The sequence below is a fragment of the Lepisosteus platostomus genome, chromosome 12, assembly GCF_059453375.1.
Source record: "Lepisosteus platostomus isolate fLepPlt1 chromosome 12, fLepPlt1.hap1, whole genome shotgun sequence".
Classification (NCBI taxonomy): domain Eukaryota; kingdom Metazoa; phylum Chordata; class Actinopteri; order Semionotiformes; family Lepisosteidae; genus Lepisosteus; species Lepisosteus platostomus.
The window spans coordinates 15,838,123-15,863,832 of NC_142622.1; the positions used below are offsets into that span (position 1 = coordinate 15,838,123).

Sequence of the window (25,710 nt, forward strand, 5' to 3'; positions counted from 1 at the left end):
GGTCACAGGCGCAGATCCTTAGCCACAGAGCCACCGCTCCGTTTAGTTGGTGTCTCTATCTTGTCCCTGTTTGCTTGAGCATGTGTGCCCTAAAAGGGACTGGAATGGTGCCGTCCTGACTTGTGCCCTGTGTTTCAAGGAGCCAGGGGACTTTTAATGTACTCTTTCTGATGATAAATGGATGGAAGCAAGGTATCAGGGGCAGAAAACTGACATTCATGAGGCACGTCAGATGCCACTCATGCAAATATGAGCAGCTGCAATACTTGTGATCAACAACTCAGACTTTCTGAAAGAATTTCATCAATATGCATCCCTCTGCAATTTGCATGATGCAATTTGTTTACTGTAACTATGTATTTTGCAAATAACACACTTGAACGGTAGCCTTTTCTTTCTTTTTTTGTGACCTTTGAACATGGGAGAGTCAATCTTGGACCAGTGAAGAACTCTTAGTAATAGCAGTAAAACTGTCACTGAGGAGCAAAGATCAGAATCTCTTTAAGGGTGAACAGCAAGAAACATATGCACTCTATACCCAAACTCTACACAGAACCCCACTGTGGTAAAACGAACATCCACAAACACCCAAGACCACAGTGGAATCTTCCACTTTCCAGACAGCACCTTCGTGTCCCATAGTACAAACATCCGCCTTCTGCAAAGAGATCCTGCTCCAGGACCAGCATCTACATGAGGTACTGCTAAGTGTCTATACGCTTTGTGCATGTGTTGTGTCAGCAGAATTATCTTTGCAATCAGTGCAGAGCCCAGCAGGCACCCTGTTCTTGCTGTGTTGGCTGGATTTCTGCAGTAAATCTATACCCAGAGTCATTTTCACACTCATGAGACCAGTGGAGCATGAGGCCTCTTACACATACTGAAGAAATCTAATCCCAATCCTTCCCAGAAAGCCAATAGCCATTGATTATCACAATGAGACAGCACAGGGCCTGCTGAACCACAGTAATGTAGGCTTGAGTTAGCCTGTCTGTAGCTATATTCACTGGACCTTTACTCCATAGTTCTGTGATTTGAAGCAAGCTACTGAGACACACTGTTTCGAAGATAGACACACACTGATTTTCAGACATAACATACACTTTTAAAAACAAGTTTAGTCCAATGTAACTGCAAGTCACATCTGCAATACCTGAATTTGAGTTAAAACACTGCTAACTGATATTTAGCAAACAAGTATTTTCAATGTTTTCTCAGACATGAAAAATACTGCAAAAATAAAATTTGTATCATAAACAAATGGTTTGGATGAAACAAAGATTTTAAGGTAAAATTATCTTACACCAAATAAATTAATATGATATTTGCATTCTGTTCTAAAAGTTCTAGCATTCTACACTTTACAACAAACCATTTTCAATTGGTTTGTGCTGGTGAGGGTAGTGGCATAAATGCCTTCCTTCATTTCTGGGCGTCGTTTCACATGTACAGAACTGAAGTGCTGAAGGGAATATGAAAGACCACCACTCACCAAAAAATAAGATTTTGCGAGATTTGAAAGTACAAAAATTTAAAAAAGAGATCAAGTTTGGTACGTTTTTTACTTGAAATCACACTGAACAGAATACCCAGCCAGAACACTTTCAGCTTTAAGAGCATAAACAAATGCATAGAACCTGCTGAAAATACCTCTCCAAACATTCTACATTCTGTTTGGATTACAGTTCCATTTGCTTTGGACTTTCTATTCCACACAAGCAAAGGACATGGTCTCAGAGCTCCAGCTGAGAAGTTGAATTTGCCTGCAAGGTTTGCATGGGAAATATCTAGACAGGTGCGAGAGCAGGCAGAGCTCTGCTGCAGTGCTTGTAGCACTAGAGAATTCTTGGCTGGGTCATTGAAGACGGTTTACTCCACCTCCACAAGGTACTGGAGATGCTGACAACCTCCTGCCTGCATTTAAACCACATGGTCTGAGGCGTAGTGTTGGTTCATGGGTAGCAACACCACATTCGCTTGCAGGATGCTGGCCTGGAGGGGCCTGAGCACAGTGGAAGGGGTGTAGTTGTAATTCCTGTCAGGGTGGGCCAGTGCAGAGAAATACAGTACTGCTGTAATGCAGCACACTGCAGGCTGAGTGCAGATACACACTGCAGAGCCCAGCAGCATTGATCTCTCTGGCTCTTAAAGCAGAAACAGGCAGCACCCAGCAGCCTGTAACAAGCAGCTCCGTAAGACAAACTAAAGGAAACAAATGATTTGGTTTCCTCCAGGACTTAAGAACAATAAGGCGGACTGATACCTAGCCCTCCTGCTGTGACAAAATACAAAGGCTTTCCTTTTTCTCAGGGGACTGAACTAGAGCAAAGGCTCAGAGAGAACAGGCTTACTTTGTGAACTGCAATCCCTGGTTTCCAGTCCATAAACTACTGTGTAAATTTGCCACTGGATTGAGTGGCAAAAACGTCAACAGAACAAGAATAGCAGGGGCTTAAAGCAAGAACTCAAAAGATAAATAAGAAAGTACCTTTAAGAGAAGTGATCTCATGCTGTATGGATCTGGAGCTGTCCATGCCCTCTTTTTCTTGTCGCTCTTTCACTGAGGTTTTCACTCCTGGTTCAGTGCGAGGTAATTCTTTTTCAAAGCAGTACTTGCTCACACTCTGTGTGTGTGTGTTTTTTTTTCCCTACTCTGGTGGATGCCGGGTCTGTTTTGGCCTCACACGCTTTCTCTCCGCTCTCTCTCTCCCTCCCGCTCCCTGTCTGCACAGGAATTCAACTGTGAGAGAAAAGGCCCTCCCTCCTCCACCCTTCCCAGCCTATTCACTCAGAGCAGCTCCAGCCAATAGAAAAGATGTTGCCGTCACTTTCATTGATGGGAGTCTGGCTCAGTGCAGGGAATGCGGCTGCAGTAAGGCAGTAAGGGACTCTGTTAGAGGATGTTTCTGATGCACCATAAGCCAGCAGCCTGATCACAAACCTTTTTGTAACTAAAAGGTTCAGGTCTGTGCCAGAAAACAGATTCCTATTTATTCAGTTAAACCTTTCAAGGCGACCATATAAGAAGTAAATCACATCTATATGTACTGGGCAGAGGGATCAACCTACATTGTGCTGTTCAGTGAAGAAATGTTAAGAGCTGGATTTTACTTAAGAGAACTCTTCCCAAGAGCCACCAATGAGTACAAATTTGGTACCTCGTGTTATTCTTTTTAGTGTCATGGTTAAATGTGAAAGTTATTAGAACATATTTAAGAACAACAAATTGAGAACAAAGACGCCTGGCTACCTTAGTCAGAGGAAAGATAGATTTCACCTTTAAAAAGGAATATAGACTGTTCTTTAGAACATCGAAAGATACATGTTCGTTTGTATCTTCCAAACTGTGATTCTGCAGTTACAGTAAAAAGAGACTCTCTTGCTCACAGGAATTCTACCCAGAAGTTAATATGGTGAAAATCTTGACAGCCAGTAGATTCTGGTGGAGCACACATTACCCTTGTGTTGAATTTCATGCTTACTTGCAGAGACTGAGCTCAGCTCTGGAAGAATTCTGCCTTCTTGTTCATTTAGAAATATTATATGAATGAACACACTCCCTCTAATGACTCTCACACAGTTTGCACCAATTACTCAGAACCAACAGCGAAAATGGAAACTTCATGGAAGAGTTGAGATCTGGAGGGTTGTGGGAGTATGGAACAGCTACCCAGCCACGTTGTTCAAATCTGATTCTTGAAGAATCATGGCTGCTTTCAAGAAACAGTTGGATGAGATCCTCAGACCAGCTACTAGCAATCAAACGAGCATGATTGGCTGAATGACCTCCTCTCATTCGTACCCTCTTTTCTTCTTATATTCTTAACAAGCATTAATTTTGAGGCTGACCAAATAAATCAATACTCGAATCTGCACAATTCCCACTTTAATTAGTCTCCTACCATTTTGGAAATAACAGACAACACATGGGTGTTCCGACAAGGTGACCACAAAGTGCAGTACACAGGAGTATCCTGGATTGTCACGATGTGCAGAATTACTGAATGCCCTGTGAGTTCTCCCTGGAAAGCATGGTCACTGACAGATTTGCTTTTTACCCTGACTGTATGGTATGTAGGCAACGTTGCCTGGCTACACACTTTTTAGTGACAGTCAACATCTGGTAAACTGCCCTGTGTGCTTTGCACACAATTATAACTGTAAAAGTTAACGTACTATATACAGTGCCTTGCGAAAGTATTCGGCCCCCTTGAACTTTTCAACCTTTTGCCACATTTCAGGCTTCAAACATAAAGATATAAATTTTTTATTTTATGTGAAGAATCACCAACAAGTGGGACACAATTGTGAAGTGGAACGAAATCTATTGGATTTTTGAAACTTTTTTAACTAATAAAAAAATGAAAAGTGGGGCGTGCAAAATTATTCGGCCCCCTTGCGTTAATACTTTGTAGAGCCACCTTTTGCTGCGATTACAGCTGCAAGTCGCTTGGGGTATGTCTCTATCAGTTTTGCACATCGAGAGACTGAAATTCTTGCCCATTCTTCCTTGCAAAACAGCTCGAGCTCAGTGAGGTTGGATGGAGAGCGTTTGTGAACAGCAGTTTTCAGCTCTTTCCACAGATTCTCGATTGGATTCAGGTCTGGACTTTGACTTGGCCATTCAAACACCTGGATACGTTTATTTGTGAACCATTCCTTTGTAGATTTTGCTGTATGTTTGGGATCATTGTCTTGTTGGAAGATAAATCTCCGTCCCAGTTTCAGGTCTTTTGCAGACTCCAACAGGTTTTCATCCAGAATGGTCCTGTATTTGGCTGCATCCATCTTCCCCTCAATTTTAACCATCTTCCCTGTCCCTGCTGAAGAAAAGCAGGCCCAAACCATGATGCTGCCACCACCATGTTTGACAGTGGGGATGGTGTGTTGAGGGCGATGAGCTGTGTTGCTTTTACGCCAAACATATCGTTTTGCATTGTGGCCAAAAAGTTCGATTTTGGTTTCATCTGACCAGAGCACCTTCTTCCACATGTTTGGGGTGTCTCCCAGGTGGCTTGTGGCAAACTTTAGACGAGACTTTTTATGGATATCTTTGAGAAATGGCTTTCTTCTTGCCACTCTTCCATAAAGGCCAGATTTGTGCAGTGTAAGACTGATTGTTGTCCTATGGACAGACTCTCCCACCTCAGCTGTAGTTCTCTGCAGTTCATCCAGAGTGATCATGGGCCTCTTGGCTGCATCTCTGATCAGTCTTCTCCTTGTCTGAGCTGAAAGTTTAGAGGGACGGCCAGGTCTTGGTAGATTTGCAGTGGTCTGATACTCCTTCCATTTCAAGATGATCGCTTGCACAGTGCTCCTTGGGATGTTTGAAGCTTGGGAAATCTTTTTGTATCCAAATCCGGCTTTAAACTTCTCCACAACAGTATTACGGACCTGCCTGGTGTGTTCCTTGGTCTTCATGATGCTCTCTGCGCTTTCAACAGAACCTTGAGACTATCACAGAGCAGGTGCATTTATACAGAGACTTGATTACACACAGGTGGATTCTATTTATCACCATCAGTCATTTAGGACAACATTGGATCATTCAGAGATCCTCGCTGAACTTCTGGAGTGAGTTTGCTGCACTGAAAGTAAAGGGGCCGAATAATTTTGCACGCCCCACTTTTCATTTTTTTATTAGTTAAAAAAGTTTCAAAAATCCAATAGATTTCGTTCCACTTCACAATTGTGTCCCACTTGTTGGTGATTCTTCACATAAAATAAAAAATTTATATCTTTATGTTTGAAGCCTGAAATGTGGCAAAAGGTTGAAAAGTTCAAGGGGGCGGAATACTTTCGCAAGGCACTGTAACATCAACAGAAATTGTTTCCTGAGAATAAGGACCTGCGCTTAAAATCAAAATGAGCTGTGAGAGGTGTGGCAGCCAAATCCTTATCAGCGTTGAGGCCTACAGTAACTGCCACCACCTTCAACTCCTACTGCTTTGCATAGCTTAGAATGAATGCCACATTATGGGATTATATTGCAGTTCCTTGGCATATGTCTTCCAAATATGAAAAGAAATGGTGTACAGGGGTGTTTTGAAATGTTGAGAGCCCCATGCAGAATGAAAGCTCAGAGAATCACAGGAATATAACTCCATAAATACCATTGCACACTGACATTATCTACTTTACTCCTTCGCTTAACTCCTTTTGAAGTCTAGACATTTTGAGGAACAAAATATGTCCATTAAATCTCTTTAAATTACTTGGGGGTTTAAAAAAAATAATTCAACGGTTTTCCAGATCCAGGTAGAACTTTTGGAGTTCTAGTGCTCCAGTAAGGATCATCACTGATTCTGCCCAGGGAAAAATGAGGCACTTGAGATGGGAAAAGCTGCACCAGAAGCACACCCTGTCTTCTGCATGAGACCAGGGGAAAGCAGCGTGAAAACAGCAGATTCATGAAGTCTTTCTTTCAACAAAAGTAAAGGTTAATATGGTGACTAAAGAGTTAGCACCAGTAAATAGATACTGGATTGCATTAAGTGTAAAAAATGATGCACCAAGGGTTTTGGCTCAGGCTAATTCCTCCAGCTAATAGTCCCGAAGTTTGCTAAGCCAGCTGTGTTCTGTTTTTCATAGCAACTTAGTTACTGACTTGAAAAGAAAAAATACATTCTACGAAATGTACAGCTTTGATGTATAATAATAATACAGCCAGCTCTTGAGAAAAGCATAAAGCATTAATATCTCCAAACTAGCCAGTTTACACTTCCGGGGGTTGCTATGTTCACGTGAATAATTGTTTTCACATGTGAAGAGATACAGAGAACTGAGAATGAAATGACGATGAGGTGACTGGCCTGGTCTAGAGGAGTAAGCAATTACAGTTGCCACACCTCTCTTCCTACCATCCCTTCATTGATGAAGAGGAAGCAGAAGAATGCTGAGCAATGACAGGAAGTCTGAGGCCCTGTAGGTTGCTGAGAGACTGGGGTGGTGTTGTTTTCCCCTAAACCTCCACTGTGAGCTCCAACTGTTCCCAGAATATTACTCACCTGGTGTTAAGTTTTATGTTCAACCTTAAAACCTTATTTATAAATGCACATCTGTTACACTCATTTCCATCATTAAAATTAAAATACCAGATAATCTAATAGAACACGTCCCGTAGGCCAACAAAGCAGCAGAGCCGCTTGGCCTTACAAATGGAGTGAGATGTGGCCAGTTTGGACTGTGAAGCACAGAGAACAGACTCTGTGTCACTAGCCTCTCTTTTAGCCTTTATACAGACTGACATTCATTTTGAGGATCTTGGCATCACTCTTCAACTGTCACCAGCTCTATAGCCTCTCTTCCTTTGTTTCCAGAGCTTTTTGGATCTCTCTGATTGACCACATCGTGACACCCTGCACACTCAACTCTGTTCCAAGTTCCACCTGGCTGTTTCCGACTATGAGAGTTTTCCCAGAATCCTAGGCTCTCTTCCAGCATCACTTGATGTCTGTTTCCTTAATTCCATTACTTCCCATTGTCCCTGTTTCCCCTGTCCCTCACAGTGCAGGATTGCCCGTACATTTGGTTAGAGAAATGGAGATTGACCAAATGAAGATCACAGTGACTGGAGACTTGTAGATTAATGGGAGAGCAGCCTCTTAAAAATTGACAGTCAAAGCATATACAGTACTCGACTTTATTCTTATTATATATACAGTATCTTTACACAAGAAAACTGAAGAAGGCTCCACGGCCGAAACATTGTGTTCTCTTTCTTCTTTTTTTCGGCATGGAATAAACCTACTACTTGTTCCTTTGTATCCTACATTTAAGCTCATTATATTAAATTGCCTGTTATCTTTTCTTACTTTTCACAACAGACCAAACATTAACTTCCTTCCTTAGTTCTGTAGAGAGTACCAATACCAAAAAAATCTTATAAATACACTGTCAGAACAAGACACGTTTCCTAAAAATTATGAACAAAGAGCTGCGATGCTTTCTCAACACAAAGAGCCTGAACTTCTAAGAAAGCCACAGCCTCTGTGAGAAGATGCAAGCATGCAAAGCTAACATCAGACCAATGTAAACACAAGTATTGACCTTCAATATTAATAACAAGAATGACAAGTCTAACACTATGACTTTGGTAACACTGTAAACAATGGTATACTGCCTAAAAACACAAGGCTTTGTAAAGTAAATAAAGTACTGTATATGCAATCCAGGAACTGGAAAGTGGATCTCTAAAAGCTTATTAAAATATTTACCATCTCTCTTTAATCAATAGAATATACTGAAAAAATATTTTACTGTATGATAAGGTTATAAGGGACATTCCCTAAAATGATGCACAGTACTTGCGTAAAAACTTTACCCAGTACAATTTGGCAGAGTTTTTTTACCTTGCTTAATATGATTTCATCTACTACAGTGCAAGTCTGTGAAAATATCCTGCTAATTTCAAACATCAGTAAAATGGATTTACTCACTTACCACCATTACACCCTGTCTGGTTTCACTGTAACCCTCTATGATAATTACCATGATTCACCGCCAGCAATGCTTATATTTTGACATACAGTACAAACGGTATAGTTTTGTTGCACAAATCACAGCCTAGAAACAAAACAACAATTGATTGACTACTATTTGATTTGGCTATAGGCTTGTGTGTTGGACTCTGAATGAATTTGCTGTCCTTCTTTAAATGAAAGGGTCTCTCACTCTATGGGTTGTTTAAAAAGTAGCTCTCCATGGTACTTATTTCAGCCTCTAAGGGTGCACTGAAGATACTGCTTTAAATTACCCAGCATTTATTTTATGCACATATCACAGTTTTGTGATTTGCTGTAAAATATGCCTTACAGTACATTTCAGGTACTGCCACAGGTGATACATACCCGTGTGTCAATGATGAACTATAGATAAGGAATCCATCCATCCATCTTCTAACAGCTTCATCCAATTCAGGATTGTGGGGGAACTGAAGCCCATACCAGCAAGCAACAGGTGCAAGGCTGGATACACCCTATATTCACACTAGGGCCAATTTTCCCAGATGTCAATCAACCTACGAGTATGTCTTTAGACTGTGGAAGGAAACTGGAGCACCAAGAGGAAACCCAAACGAACCCAGGGAGAACATACAAACTCCACATGGCAGATTGGCTATCATTTACTGCAATTCCAATCCTTTGACAAGCCAGTGTTGCTCAATGGGCCACAAAGTTCAAGAACACACCCCAATATACCTGCCCTGCCAGGCAAGTTCACACTGAACTGACCATTTTCTGAGTGATCGGTGTTAAATCAATGTAACATTTAGCAAACTGTCTCTGGTAATTTGAGTGCTAAACAAGTGGATCCTCTGTGCTAATGGAGACTCAAAGACCCTCTAGGCCCAACTTTATTAACTAACAACAAAGTAGTTCCTAAATCTGCAGGGCAAAGGGACATTAATTCTAACACCAAGCAATCAATTTCAAAATCCATAGTACTAAAAGAAACCATTTTCAATTAATGTTTTGACATCCTTCCTCCCAGATGAAGAGAGATTTTGGAATTACAATAGCAAGATTACATTGGCTTTGAGTTCTTTAAAATCCAATATTTTGCTTTCAGTCTTGCGAAAAAAGATGTTGAAAGTCTAGACATTTAATCAGAGCCAATATATTTTATTCTTGCATTAAAAATAATCTGATGTTGGCTGCCTACCCAAATTTCTAACAACATCAGTTAATTAAGAGTAAAAGTCTTTTGCTGACTCAGCACTATCTGATGTATTCCAGATGCTCTGAGTAGAACAAGAAGGAGTTAGCATACAACATCTGACATTAATCTTTACTGGTAACCACCACTGTAGAAGATCTGCCATGATAATTTTATATACACAGTATTGTTGCAGACTTCACCTGGCTTTATGTCATGCATTTTCTTTGCTGTCTCACAGTTTCCCATGGTATGTACTGTATCATACTTTACACATCACTATGCTTATACTACAATTTCAGTGCATGCCATTGAAATATGCTGAACTTTTCTTACAGTTAAACGCAACAAAAAATTTACAAGTGCAAGATTTCCGTCTCTCCCTGGATTGCTGAAATGTATGTAAAAGAATCCACTGTCATTGTTTATATATGTTTTTTTTCCACTCCAAATGCAATTTATGTTTTAGCATCTTTCTTCTAATTACTTCTCATAACCGATGCCTATAGTTTCATGATTGCACGAGATAGTGTTTAACCATAATTAAGTGTTTAGACATAATAAAGACAAGAACGCTACCATCTTTCAACATCTACCCACGTTAAACACTTCTCATCCCCAGTATATCATTCATTTCACTCATGCTAGAAATATTACAAGGTGTCCTTTGTTCATCTATGTAATGTTGCTCATTTATAACCTACCCTGTCTCAGTCAGATGCTGAGAAACTGGTCCATACCTTTATCTTCTTTTCTGTATATGGGATGACTGCAACTCACTGCTTGCTGGTTCTCCTAAGCAAACTACCCATAGACATTAGTGTAGATGAGTGCTAGACTCTTAACCAGATCCCTTCCCTACTTGAATATTACTGCTATTCTAGCCTCCTTGCTTTGCTACAGAAAAGAACCTAAACTGAATGCTCTACCCGAGCCTGTGTGAGCCTACCCATCTCAATCGGCTTTCAAAGGCCATTTAAAAAAAAGTTTCTTCAAGCTATCATTTCCTCACTTTTAATACAAGGCCACTGATTTTTCTGCCTTTCAACATGTTCCTTCTCCCTGGGTACTGTTAATTTGTTCCCACCACTGCAAAGCACTTTGAGGCTTCTGCTTCTCCTACCCAGCTTTTTCAATTGACCTGTAATGGGTTAAACACTTCTGAAATTAACTTACATATTCCCAGTAAAGATATAACCAACAATCAGGTCTTTTTTGTTTTGAACTCTGTTTTTTGGCGGTGTTGCAAGTCCAGTAAAACTAGCAAAGGGCTGGAATAAACTTCAGGAATTCCTTTTTCTCCCTTACAAAACCCTGTTGAATTCAGCAGCTCGTCTCTGGTTATTTGTTTTCACAAGCAGATTCTTCATCCTGTCGGCCACTCCTGATTGGCGCCCCACATTATTCTTGGGGGTGTGTGAGGGGGTTATTGAAAAGCCTAGCCATTTAAAAACTTCATACACTTCGGCTTCTGTTTCGGCTTCTTTCTTCTTTCTGGCAGGAAGAAGAAAGCTGGAGGATCAAAGCCAAGGCCCAGCAGGAAGCCCTAATTAGTCATTGACTCCTCAAAAGGGTGGACAATGAAAAGAAGGGGATGAAACCAGCTGGGAACCCCTCAAACGCACACAATGAGATTCATCCCAATGCTCTTTGTCACCGGGGACCCAGTTCCAAACGGGAACCCTGCCTGCCATTAACTGTCTTTTTATAAACTTCTGCAGAAAACTCAAAGCCACTGCTGTTTCCATAGCGAAGCCTGTGCTTCACATAACCGTGCTGGGAATATTTCAGCCCGAGACATCTTTTTATGACAGAGAAGTTGAAGTTTGAAGTTAACAGACCTATTTCTTAACACAGAATTACAAGACTACACTGACAGCCCATACTGTAGTTAAAAATGTCATGTTAAAAGAAGAAGTGTATGCTTCTGAAAGGCTTTCTGAAATGTAATAGCCTGTACAGTTTGGAGATGAATGTCAGAGATAGACAGAAGAATCCAATTATGTGATGATTTGCTGAATGTGTTAATACAGTATGTACTGTAAGTAACACCAGAAAATGGCATTTCCATCACATTACATTTCAAGACCAAACTAATACCAGCATTCTTGAGAATGTATCACTAATAAGAAAGAAAAGACTGCAACACCTTACAGTACCTAAATTAAAAATTTTGAAAATAAATAAAAAGTTTATTTATCTGCCCCACAGAGGACTGCCAACCCATTCAGATTGTACCCTCCCTTGCACCCTTTGCTTGCTGGGATAGGCTCTGGCTCTCCCACGACTCTGAATTGGATGAAACGGTTAAAAAACCTGATGAATGGATACAAACTTAAATGACATGTACTAAGCTTTCTGAAGGGTACTGACCATGTTTTTAACCGACTACTTCAGGATCATCGGCTGAAGATGGTGACCATCAGAGGATGAGATTACGTGAAAGAGCACTTAAAACTGAAAACGGAAACACTTCTTTAAACAAAGGGATGTGAGAATATCGATTTAGTTACCTAGTTATGTTTTGGAAGAAAATTCCTTCTGCTCTTTCAAGAAACAGTAATATGAAGTCCATTCGTTGGAAAAAAAGAAGCATCATGTAAACTAGGTTTCTCTAACCCTGGTCCTGGAAAGCCCCAGTCCAGTTCTTATAGGCCACCTAAAAGCCTCCATTTATAATGACAGGGAACACTTGTATTTTGCCAATTAATTAAACAACAGCAGACACAGCTGTCTCCTGGGTTGGCCACCCCTGCTTTTGGAGAGCAACAGTCCATTAGATCTTACAGGTCATCCTCAAACCATAACCTTCTAAACATTTTCTAAGCACCTCTTATTTTACCAGCTGAAGCAGTCAGTTTGTTCCACTATGTAGTTGAGAAATTGTTCGAAATGAAAGAGTGAACACCCTGCAACTCACAAAAAGGATCTCAAGGACTCAAGCAAATCAACTCACTTTTTTGAGCTGAACTCATATGAACTCCAAGACTTGCCCAACTGAAGATTTAAGTTAATGGTGACCCATTAGACCTGCTGAATCGTGGCTCTCTGGTTCGCCATTCCAGATCTGGAGATAATTCCCATGGCAGTGGGCAGTGTTTCCCTGCCAGCAGGCACTCTGGACAGGGAGATTTGCCTGTTGAAGGAAAACTGCCTTGTCAGCCCACAGAGACACAAGCTCTTTGGCCAGAACTCATCTATGACTCATTTCCCAAAGTAAAAGCACAACACCCCCGATTAAGGAGGAATTAAAAAAAATGCTTGGAATTAGTGGCTCTGAATTAGTATCACACATATAAAAGCGCCTCTATTTCACTAAAAACTCAGTGATGCTACAATCTGCATTGCAATTATCAATGTTCCAGCGAAAACAAGAAGTTTGCAATGCAAAGCAGTCATTATAACAAAAAGGATGGGCCACAAACAGCCAAGAGATGGCTGAATTAGGATACAAAATCATTATATTATTGTACAGAAAATGTTTAAATGTTTAGCCTCCTGTATATTTTCCAGTCCAGTATCATTACGGCCCTGACCTACACAAGTTGCAGTCAGAAGTCATAAACTCAGTGAAGAGGTATCACTTGACTTGATGTGATGTTAAAATAATATATTGTAAAGAAGTGAAAAATTCAGGAGAAAAACTGCATTCAAGAGTTTGAAAATCACAGATGTTTTGAACAGCACTTTTGTTGTTGCTGCACCTTGTTTTCAATGTGGGCTTTAATCTGGACAGAAATCTTTCTGACCCTCCCTACTGCAGGGCGTCCATCCCTGTGCCAGAGTGCATCACTATGCACTGCGGCTGTCAATATCTGTGATTACAGCTTTTAGAAATTCATATCATGGGTTTTTAAGCGACTTGTACAGAGCCAGCTGTCTATTTTGGCTAATGATTTTTAAAAAGTATTAGCGCTGCAGCTCCTCAGAGTTTATACATTTTAATATTTCTGCAAATGGCATTTTTATTTTCTTGTGAACATCAGGATTGGACAGTCTGATGTACTGTACATATAGTTTAAATTCTTTCCTAAATAACCATAATCTCTCATTAAGCACTTATCTGAAAAAATACTATAACATACTTTCTGAGCAGATTATACCACTGTTTTTATTCCATGTGGAAAAGAGAAGAAAAGAAACACGACATTTTGGCTGTGGAGCCTTCTTCAGGTATATTTGAATGATGTTTTAAAAAGGTCCCTAGAAGAAATATGAATGTTACTTATTTCCTGCTGAAGGCTTTATGAAGTCCTGGACATTACTTTAGTTTTAATTCAAAATTATTTAGCTTCTTCAACTGGCACTCTGAGCATTTGAAGACAAAACCTTCTTATGCTGAAAGAACGTTGAACGTTCATGTACCATGTCTTCAAGCAACATCTAAGCAGACTCAGGAAAAACTAGAAAACACAAACAGCCAGATGCCTCAAGCTACCATAAAAGCTTCAGTAGTCTCTTTGGGATATTCATACAGTAAATACTGTACAAGGCCTAACCCAGATGTCTTGTATATTAATAGCAATAAAGGTTTCTATCTTCACAACCAGGGAACAAACAATGCAAGATGTGAAATAATGTCACTACATTTCTTAATTTCTGGGTGTTGCTCTGTGATTAATAGTTATTTAAAAAATACAACCAGAACTGGAAAGAATGCGCTCTTCACATTTGTAGGAAGGCTATGCTAAAATATCAAATGAGCACACTTGCCCTGCATGTGAACTGGTGTTAAACTACCTCAGCCCCCACGTTGACTGACCTTTCACCTTCTGCCCTCCCCCTGCCCTGCACACTGCAGATTCCCAGGACCTCACTGCAGGAAGGCGTGTTGGAGCTGCATCCTGTTCCTTGAACATGAACAGATACTGAGGAGATGGTGTAGCACACAGAGGAACCGAAGCTTAAAGGTAAAGTATTGCAGAAGGCCTAAAAGTGCTAATTATTACAAACTTGTAAAGTTGCCAATGTTACAATATGATTTCCTAAACATTCCCATAATGCAGAAACCACAAAGCTCCAGCCTGTAATAAGAGTTTTAGTCTCATTTTACAGAACTAAAAAGATGACAAGTATTGGTGCTGTTATCAATCTGGGCTCTCACAAGCAACATTACTATATTCTACTGGTCATTCATAGTCATGATCTCATCGCATAATAATCCCATAAAATCAAAATTCAAACTGGTTCACTGTGAAAGCAAAAATAACAGTCCTGACATTTCTGACTTGACTTTCCATACAGTTTTGATGATCACTGTACTTGATGTGTACACAGGATGTTGACATTGAATATGATGGTAAGGCACAGCTGTTCCTCCCCATCCCAAAGGGCAAAGTGCTTCAAATGCACTATGATCTTCCCCAGATATGCAAGAGTGGGGAGACCATTGGGACGTGGCTGGAGGTCTGTCCTGCCCAGCCCACACACTCTGATTAGCCCAGGAGTGTGAAGGCTTGAGCCACACCTAGCCCACACGCACAGATTCTGGATTCACATCATCTTAGTTTAACATTACCTTCACTATGAAAATCACTTCTTTCATTTACAGATAATATCTGTGCAGAATGATACGAGTACTAGTTTTATTACTTTTCACACTGACAACAAACTTTTTATCCTCCTAGGGTGTAGGTTTCCTGATTTCCAACTTACTACAGCCAAACACTGAAATGAATCTTTGGAAGTCTTCGTGAAATAAATAATTTGATAAGACAAGAATGTTGAAAGAATTAGACTGTAAGATACCGGTTGAAAGAAGTGTATAAACAAAAATAAAAACATCTGGAAAGCCTGAATATATGTGAAGAGATTGGAGCAGCCAGGAGGCCAGAGAGACTAAGCAAATAGTTCTTCCATCTTTCCATTTTCTAACCACTTCATCCAATTCAGCGTCACAGGGGAACCGGAGCCTATCCCAGCAAGCCACAGGCACAAGGCAGGGTACTGGATATAATGCCAGCCCATCACAGGGCACAGACACACTCACACCAGGGCCAGTTTTCCCAGAGGCGTCTTAACCTACCAGTATGTCTTTGGAATATGGGGGGAAACTGGAGCACCCAAAGGAAGCCCACATGAATGGGGAGAACATACAAACTCTACGCTGACAGCACCCCAACCACTGGAATTGAATCCAGGGCCCCAGTACAGTAAGGCAGCAACGTTAACCATTGCAGAGAAAACCATAAGCACCATGCCATGAAACAGATAAGACTGTCAAACAATTCTTTCTTTGCAGTTGACATAAATCTCTGCCCTGACACAGGGTCTTCTGTGCTGTGTTTTTATTGAGCCCCTGTATGACCCTTTCTCTACTCACAGTTGCTCGTCAGTTCCTCCACATTTTACCAGCTACCCGACAGGCACTATGAGATCCACACAATCTCCATTTCCACCCAGAAGCATTAAAAACAATGTAACAAGTAACAGCTTTATTCCATGCTGAAAAGAGAAGAAAACAATGTTTCACACACCCGAAGAGGGCTCCACAGACGAAACAATGTGACTTCACAATACGATGATCCAAAACAGGCTCACTTAAACAAACAGGAGATAAAAGACGGTCCACGTTTGCTGCTAAAATTTTGCTTGAATAAACAATGGAAAAAAGAATATATGCAATAAAGAGTGAGTGACGTGCACTTTTTGTGAACTGTTCTCGGTGTCATTCTGTTGTTTGGCACCTCACCAGCTTAGGCCTGGTTTGCTTTCTGTTTACCATGGTAAGAACAATCTCCAATAAAAATTATCTCCCATGGATGTGCTCTCCACTCTACACCGTGACACAGAGACTGTGGTCACGTGATGATTCACAATAAGTAACAGACTATGTGATAGTACCGTTGTCAACATTTACTAGTTTAGGTTTGTAGGTTAGGCGGCCTGTGGTTGTTAAAGCACAGAGAAAGCCTGGAAACACGAGACACATGACATTGAGCATGAGATAAATGCAGAGGAAAGCCATGATTAAAGTGGGAAATCACCATGCATTACACCAGGGTAAGCTTTCAAGAATGTTATCAACAAGGAATTTCTAACAGATACTGTACTAAAGACAGTCTTTAGCATACTTTTCTACATTTGACTAGATAAAGATGGAAAAGACTGTAACACAACTGAGTTTCAAAGATTTATATGGTATTCCCTCTAAAGAGCACTGTTGTGCTCTGATGGATCCAAAGTTCTGATTTCTCGCAGACCTTTACTTTACTTGTGTTAGGAGCCAACTGTGAGAGATGATAAAGCCACTTCATCTGATGAAAAGCCATCTAAAACTTGAAATAAGCTTTAGGTGTAGGTTCTTTTCCAAGGCAAATGCATTCTGCTTTGCTTTTTGTGATGCAGACAATAATCCACTAGAGGCTGTGCTTAGTCCAACAAACACTTTCTCCTATTGCTTGCCAGACAGCAATATAGTACCTGATCTACAGCAATAATAAGGGAGTATTAACAGGTAGCTCCTGCCACAGAAGAACAGTGCAGTTTTATATAACATACACTTTTAAAAGGATAATTAGATTCATCTTTTATCTAATGTGATGGGTAGAAAGGATAGCTCACACAAGCACTGCAGGCAACCTCACCAGCACGGAAAACAGATCATGCTGTAGAAAAAATGGGCTTTTTCTTTTTTTAGAAAAACGTTAGCTGCATTGGCAAAACAGTACTCCTCTTCAATCAGTGCAAGTGATGTGTGCACTGTACATATAACCATGTTTCTCCAGACCAATACATTCATATTAAGATAACATATATTTTAAAAGCTACAATTCTAACTGGTTCTACAGTATATTGCATTCACTTAAAATAGACCCATTTATCCCTATACACTTGCAGAAAGCAAAGTGAAATGCTTCCATATCCTAAAGACACAGACAGAACCACTGGCTCATTCTGCTAGTTCATTCTCCTGGAATAACTGTTGCTAATAGTATTTTGAAGTCAGTGAATCAATATGGTTGCATAAATAATACATTTTGAACACAATGAACCAGTGATTAAATTTTTTTCCTATGACTTTATAGGAACTGCAGAATACACCTTTGTTTCAATATAGGGTCCTCCTTCAGACTAATCAGCCCATGAAATCCCATCCTTCCACCCAGGGACCCTCTGGCTGTAGGGGGTCTGTGGGGATGGCAATGCCTCTCCCTGCCCCCAGGGGCTCTGTGGGGATGGTACTGCCTCTACCTGCCCCCAGGGGCTCGGTGTGGACAGCAGTGCCTCTCCCTGCCTCCACGTGTGGGTGTGTGGACAGCACTGCCTCTACCTGCCCCCAGGGGCTCTGTGGGGTGACACTGCCTCTCTCTGCCCCCAGGGGCTCTTTGGGGATGGCACTGCCTCTACCTGCCCCCAGGGGCTCTGTGTGGATGGCACTGCCTCTGCCCACAGTTGCAGGCCTGGCAGATTTTATTGCCATGAATCAGCAGAGTATAATGGAAGAGCCAGACTTTTCGCTGGCTGCTGTCCCTGCCTCCTTAATAAAAATAGGTCACGCTGACATCGCTAACACTTTCCGGCATAAACAAAAAACTAAAAATTACCAACCTCATCTCACTTATTTCTTCTATCAATGACAGCATTTCGTTTAACTAACACCCATTTCAGGTTCCAACCCTTGAACCGGTTTAGAAATTTCCTGCAGCATGTGGCCCTGCTTAGGATGACCTTCATAAGAAAATATACTGACGTCTGCCCTAGTTACAACACAGGGAACAGAATGAAGACACTTCTAAAAACAAAAACCAATAAAAGGTGCAGAGCTCTCAAGACTGTCTTGCTTCATATTAGGATCGGACCGAACACTATTTTATCACTGAATCTAACATCATTAGATCAGTTAGTAATAGGCTGCAACAACAACAAAAAAATGATGCAAATTAGTGATGCTGGAACTCTGGAGATATAGGGAGATGTTCCTCTACACAGATCCAAATTATGAGAAAAAAAACATTGCATACAAAATTAAATAGGAAAATTGAGAAATAGGTTATGCAATGGATTTTAACATACTCTTAAAAGGATGTCCTCTGACTTTTATTATGTTTTTTGTAGAAGAAACTCATGGCTTCTGCTCATGTTAATTAATAGAAGGCAGCAGAAGCCAGACTAGCTGTGTAGTAATTCAAGGCAGTGTGTTCTGATTGTCAGCCAAGTTTGACTTTATTATCTTTTGAGCAGATCCCCTTATCCAGGGCAATGTACCAAATGTAAAATTAACATTAAGCACAGCTCTGCCTTGCAGTAGTGTAGAGTTGTCTAGTCCGGTGTTGGAGGGCCACTATGTCTGCACAGCTGAGGTCCTAACATAATAGATCAGATGGATGTGGACTTAAATTGACCAGCTTGTCCCATTTCGGATGATGCTGCTCCTTTTAAAGAAACCTAAAAAACCTGCAGACACACTATCCCCCCAGGACTGGGCATCTGTGCATTGGAGCAATACCGAGTATGAGGTGCTGATGGATTGGATGAGAGCTCAGAGAAAAAAGGAGCTGTCTAAACAGATGGGTCTTGAACAGACACTGAAAGGTAGTCAGGGACTGAGGAGTTCCATGGAAGTACCAGCTGTCAAGAGTTACACAGCTGTATAATTCCTATATTTTTCAATGAAATAATGACAAAGTAAACAGTGAGAGTTCAGGCTATATACAGCAGGTTTGTATGAATTAGTTTAGGGGCTTACAACTGACCACATGTGGTTTCAGGAACAGAGAGGATCTCTAAACACATTCATCCCAGGTTTTGTAGCACTGTTACTATTGCAAGACACTTTGTCACGCACTGAACAATTTTATGCACTACTACGCTACTAACTTCAGAGTCTAGGGTTCGATTGCACAGTATATATGTTGTGTGTATGGCCTGCATGACCACTAGGGTGTCCAATCAGGCACATCTAATGCCTGCCATACCTGAGAGAGGCCAGGCAAGTATGGACTGGCAGTACAAAATGGTGTCTAATTGACTGCTCATAACTCCAGAGTTAGAAATGTGACAAACACACCTATTTAAGTGCATGAAATGCAGCAGGTGGGTCAGTAGAGGGCTGATGTTACTGTATATGAAGAGAATATGCCCACACACTGGTAATTCCAAGAATGAAGATGTTTTTTTTTTCTTTGACTAAAAACCTTTAAGAATAAACTGATCCGTTTATGAAATATGACTTTGCACTTCCACATTCGCTGTGGTATGTGAGAAACAGAAATGAAATACAAGACCTGGTGAATTATTTTCTTTTCTTTTTTTCTTTCCTTGAAACTGAATTGGGAATTTGACCTTGAAGACCTGAGAGAGCATTGTTTTCCTTCCCAGAATACAAGACAAGAACATGAGATCAGAAAAATGTCTGATCTCACCCAGCTGTTTCTTAAAAGAAGCCAGGGTATTGATTTCAACAATATGACTGGGCAGCTTGCTTGATACCTTAATATCTAAACCAGCACTCTGTGTTCAAGACTAAAAAAAGTTCAGTTCTCTTACCACGTCAGAATAGGACATTCCTTAGATATCAAGAATGAATGTGGGACACTTGTATCTGGAACATACTGTGTTTAATAATAATATATCAGAATAAAGTTAAAAAGATGCCACTAAATATGATTGATATATGTAGGTGAGCACAAGAATAAACATTTTAAGATGACAAAATAGAAGGAAACAAGATTTTAAAATGCAAATAACATATTATGTTCACAACACAAAGCACTAAGTTGTCTTGGAAGGTGTCCTTCTAACATTAGTCTTAAGCTCTATCACATTGTTAAGATAAAACAGAATCTAAATAAACGTGCTTTTCTGCATTATTCCAAGGTTCAGGACAGGCCAGTAAATCCCATTTTAACTGCATGGTCTTTGTCTGTTGCTCATAATCTGTCAATGAAGACAATCCTCCACAAACAGGAAGGAACTGCAGCCACCAGAAAACAAGCCAAGGATGAACACAGCAGCAATATCTGCTCTGCCTTCTTTTTATGAAGCACTATCGCTTTAACAAGAATTGCTCCAAGCACATTTTCATACTGCATAACAGCTTGTATGTTTTAAATGCCACAGCTAATAAGCATTTATACTGTGAGACCTTGACTAATGCTCACACTGAGGGTACTATTGTTCTGGAGGTCTGACTTTTTCATAAAATATTAAAGTGGGTGAAAATGAAGGGTCTTTATACAAGCTTCCGTAAAAAATGTAGAACAACAGTCTCTTAGCTGAAAAAATGCACACTCTGCACACATATGAAGGATCATCAAGTCAGAGAATTTGTACTAATTACTGTGTGCAGACATTTCAGAACAGTCTAGATGCATTAGAACCTTGTGAGGCTTTTATAAAATAGAAATCCCACATAAGAAAGACTGGAAGGTGGAAGGAACTATTGATCTCTCACTTCCTTAATGGTTTTATCACTACCCTCACCCTCTAATAAAATGTCCTTAGCTACAGCTCGTTTTCTTCATTGTGAAGACAATACGATCATGCAGATTGTGCCAGAACCAAAACGAGATTAACAGCATTAATGTCTCTAAATCTTTTGCTATATGTAACTCTCTCTCCCACTATATGTATATGTATAGGCAAGCACGCAGTCATTAAATATTCAGCATTACCCAGAAAACAGTATTTTGTATAAAAGAATTTAAGACACGAGACTTCAGTAGGACTCTGGAGTGGAGGGACAGACCTGGCACATCTGGAAAACGCAGAATGAACAGAGAGAGCAGAGAAGAAAGCAGGTAGGTGCCCTGATTTGGTGACAGAAGCTGAAGCTTCTGGAAAGAGAGGAACTCAGGAATAAAAGCTGCATATTAACATATTGGAAGTGATGATGCAACACCTGCCTGCAACTTCCTCAGATTCCGACAAGGAAGGGGACTCTTTTAATCACTTTTGCCTCACTTCAGGCAAAAAAATAATATTTTCTCCACCAGCAACTGAACAAACTATTAATTTGTCTTCTGAAACTCACATACTCTGCCACAGACAAGCCACAGACCATCCCCTGGGTATGCCTATTAAAATTTGAGGCAGCAAACGGGTCAGTGGATGTTTCCTGTTTGTTAACTGGCTCTCGCTCCGTGTGATGGAAGTACCCTGGATTGCTTGCCCATTACTTCATCATAAGAATTACCCCTTCATGCAGGATTTCAAAGAAATTTCTTATGGCATATGTTTCAGTGTAACACTTGTCCTCGGTGATTTATCTTAACTAAGCTGTATGAGTTTAGTTAAACAAGACTTTCCCTTTCTTAATCCAAGTTGGCTGTTTCTTTTCTAAGTATTCTACTTGTAGAGCACTAACCTTTCTTTACTAGTAAACAGAAGTAAGGCAGGTTGGTCTGTAGTTTTCTGGTTCAATTCTGTTCCCTTATTAAGAATTAGCGTTCCAAATGTAATTCTCCAGTATATAGTAACTGTCCTTAGTGAGAGTTGCTATATCCTAACTAGAGGTCTATGAATAACATTGTTCAAGTATGATTAAAGTATGACTGGGAAAACACCATCAAGCCCCTATTTTAAGACCACCCTGCCTGTAGAACCTCAGTGTCATTTATATTGAATTTGGCCAACAATGGTGGCAATGCTTGTATAACACGGGATAGGTCAACTTCTGTGTAAAATATTAATTTAGCATGTTCATTATTTACTTTTGCTTTTACAGTTCTCTTACAATTTTAAAAACCAGACCCTGGGGTGAGGGCAGGTCCTCCTGTCACGTTTACAGTAACCACAGGTTAGCACAGTGCTGAAGAGAACCCCTACTCGTTAACCACCATTTCATACTTTTGACTTTAAAGGTTCTTCACAAAGAGACATTGCTTTAGATCAATCATCTTTCTTTCCAGTGTGTCCTAGGAGATCTAACAAACACAAGGACTGCTCTCCAGCCAAAATCAGTCTACACCAATGACATATTTATCCAGGTTTCAAATAACTCATCAACAAACTTTGAAGTGCCTCTGGCAGCTTCCTCAGGACAGTTTGCTATTGGGTAAGAAATACGAGCTGGAGAGCTCTATAGGCACACAGTTTGATTAATCTTCATTGGCCTTTTAAAACTTCTCTAGGTATGATGTCTCCCTGTTCTTATTCATGCTGTATATGTTGAGGGATTTATAGGAAAACTCTTATATAAATCCAGTTGCACTTCCAGTAGCACTTTACTGTATTGAGGCAAAAAACGCTGACATAACTATTTCATGAACACTGCATAGTAAAACAATTTCGGAAAAAAGTATCGCAGAATAAAATTTCCATAAGTATACCGGAATCACAGTTAACTGAGCTGCATCTGCAGAAGTCCTTCATGGTGTCGCTCATCATTTTCCTCCCTGCCTGGAGTTCTGCCTTTAGTTTTCAGATGTAAATGTCTTGGCATTAACCATTAAACAACTGGCATCCTTAATTCCATTAATGTAAACTAATTGTCAATTTTCCTCTTTTAACCTCAGTATTCACAAGATGCATTAAATGAATTTCTGTGCAATTTTCATTCTATGTCCAAAACATTCTTCTTTACTTGACTACTAACTACTAAATGACTAATTTCACAGAAACCCAGATTATTAAAAATCAGACACACCTTTGGATATTTATAATCGCTGATATGTGTAAAAAGGATACCTAAACAGAAACAGTAAACACAGTTTGTGGTTCTCTGTGTATTGTTAATTAGCACACAAGGGGTTGAACAAAGACGAAAAAATCCTTCAATGAGGGTATTTAAAAAAATGAGTTGAGAAGTTAGTGTCATGCTCGAGAAAATAAATACCACAGTGCCACAGGTGAAGTCATATGGAGAAACTAGCAATGTATACCAAACCAGATACAAACTAAAGGGGTTATATCTTCAATTTGTGACTGACAATTTACCCAACCAGGGGAGTTCTTGAGCTCTGTGAGAGCCATAATAGTGTCTGTCACTGAGCAAGTCAAATCCCTCCTAACTCTGTGGAATTCAGTGTAAGGTCCCTATTGCCCTATCAGATAGGAGGTTAATTTCCCCCAGGGAGCACTAGGGTTGAGAGCTGCCAGATACGGCAGAGGTCCAGTTCCTGCCTGCTTCGATAACCCTGCAACAGCTTGGACCAACCCCATGTGAAATTTGCAGCATCTGGCCAACGCAAACATGCCATCTTACGGTCCCCGCATTATTGTTCTGCATGTTTCTGGGCTGCTGTAACAGGACTGAGAAACACACCAGACTGGGGGGGGCTTCTTTATGTTTTGACATGTTACCATAAGCGCTGATCTGAGACAAAGTGATCATCTTAATTGGACAAGGTCAAGAGCCTGCTGCACCACTAGAGAATACTCATCAGCTTCAAAGCTTTAAAGAAGGATACAGAGCCTGTGACGTTAGAATGAGCATCTCCAAGCCTAATCAATCACTTCTGCACTCCAGCCAACTGCACGGTCATGTCCGTCAGGCCCTGCGGGGTGCTTCGCTTCACGGCCACAGAAATCTGATGTTCTTGTGCTCAGTGCTGTGGCACCTGCGTGCTGTCTCTGGGTACAGGCAGCTTCTTTTATTGCGCAGTAGTCACAGCGCTTCATGAAACCATTTCCTTTCATGTTTTTCAGAAACCATTTATGAATGTTTGCCAAGATTTTACAGCTCTCTTTGAAGTTCAGTTTAACTGCACTTTGTAGTAAGAAAGGCTCTGAGACATTTTTTACAGAAGTGAAAGAAGATTTCAGGTGGACAGTAGTAGTAGTGGTCGAAACTTATGTGCTGAGAAAGACGTTTTTAACTCTCGCCATATCTTCATCTTCACACATGAGCTACACACTCATTTCTATACCTGTGTTATTGTGGGGCGTGCTTTCCTTTCTCACATTTGCTTTCTCCCTTCTTGAGATTTGGCAACAATACGAGCTTTGTGCTTTTCCACAGGTGCACACATATGGAAATATCACAAGCTAGAGACAAATTTCTCACTCTGCTGCCATGCGTGCTCGGATTATGAAATCACTTTTGCAGATAGCTTTTAGACACATCAGTCTTACGCACACTTTGTCCAGCTTTGAGCAAACGGTCATTTGAGCCAACCTATTACTCACCTAAACCTAAATAACCTTCCAGTAAACAAGAAGGATATACACACAGTTTCTTTCACTCAAATAAGTTAACTCATCAATACAAATACAGATCAACAACACTGGAAAAAAGGCACATATCCTTCCAGGAGCAGCCATTGAGCAATCGCTGCTACAAACCATATATTCTCAAGATTAACGAAATGACTTACAAGAAGGAGTGCTTCTTCCTTACTTTAAAGACATTCTTCTGCAAGAAGATATCAAAACAGCTTTTCTACACCCCAGCAGGTCTTCATACAGAGATTCCTGCGGTTACAAGCAAATTTGTACAACACTCATTAAGCCAATTAGAAAGAGGCTCTGACTGTATTATTTGTCCTCTTATTCCGATAGATGTACTGTATATACCGAATTGAAGACAACACCTCTACTACACAGAGACTCATCATACTTTCAAAAACTTCAGCTAAAACCTTTAGGTCTTTCAAAACATTTAGGTCTGACTCCTACAGAAGATTGATTGAGCAATATAAGAGAAGTACTGTAATTGGTAAAAGTAGAGAAAAACAGTATAAACTTGTGAAAAGTCCACTTTTTTTGTGAAGGAGATAGCTGTGTGCCAAGAGTTGAGGGTACGAACTGAAGTGACCCAGTGAAAGTGGGCAGACGATGAAAATGTAAATTTAAAAAGAACAGCAGTTTTTCCACATACAAAGTTTCCATCTATTTCAGAGACAAAGAAGGGGTATCCACATTGCAACACGTTCTCATTCCATGCATTTTTGTTCCAGGTGGTAAATAAGACACATAAAGAAAAAACGGCTTTGCTCAATGTTTGTAGTTTCCGCCAGCGTGCCATGATAGCCCTGCTCCATACCACTGAACACTGCCTAAAGCTATAAAAACCCATTGCAAAGGTCTAGAATTACCACACAAATCTGTTATGCTATGAGCCCTTCCCTACTATCACCTGCTTCTCTGTGCTCCTCAGTCTTTCAGCCATTG

The 25,710-nt window shown here is 40.4% G+C and overlaps 2 protein-coding genes across 5 annotated transcripts in view; both read right to left on the reverse strand.

The window, feature by feature from the left end:
• LOC148651155 (plectin-like) overlaps positions 1-25,710 on the reverse strand; it is a 190,351-nt gene that overhangs the window by 153,583 nt on the left and 11,058 nt on the right. For 2 of the 4 annotated variants that reach the window (XM_088601091.1, XM_088601087.1), the window contains exon 1: positions 2,489-2,690. The exons of the other annotated variants lie outside the window; for them this stretch is intronic. In XM_088601091.1, coding sequence (XP_088457217.1) covers positions 2,489-2,534 — 46 coding nt within the window. In that variant the 5' untranslated portion in view covers positions 2,535-2,690. Of the gene's footprint in view, positions 1-2,488; positions 2,691-25,710 lie in introns of those variants that run through there. 4 annotated transcript variants of the gene reach the window in all.
• Positions 1-25,710, reverse strand: part of LOC148651157 (uncharacterized) — a 111,163-nt gene that overhangs the window by 36,364 nt on the left and 49,089 nt on the right. The gene's annotated exons all lie outside the window — the stretch shown is intronic.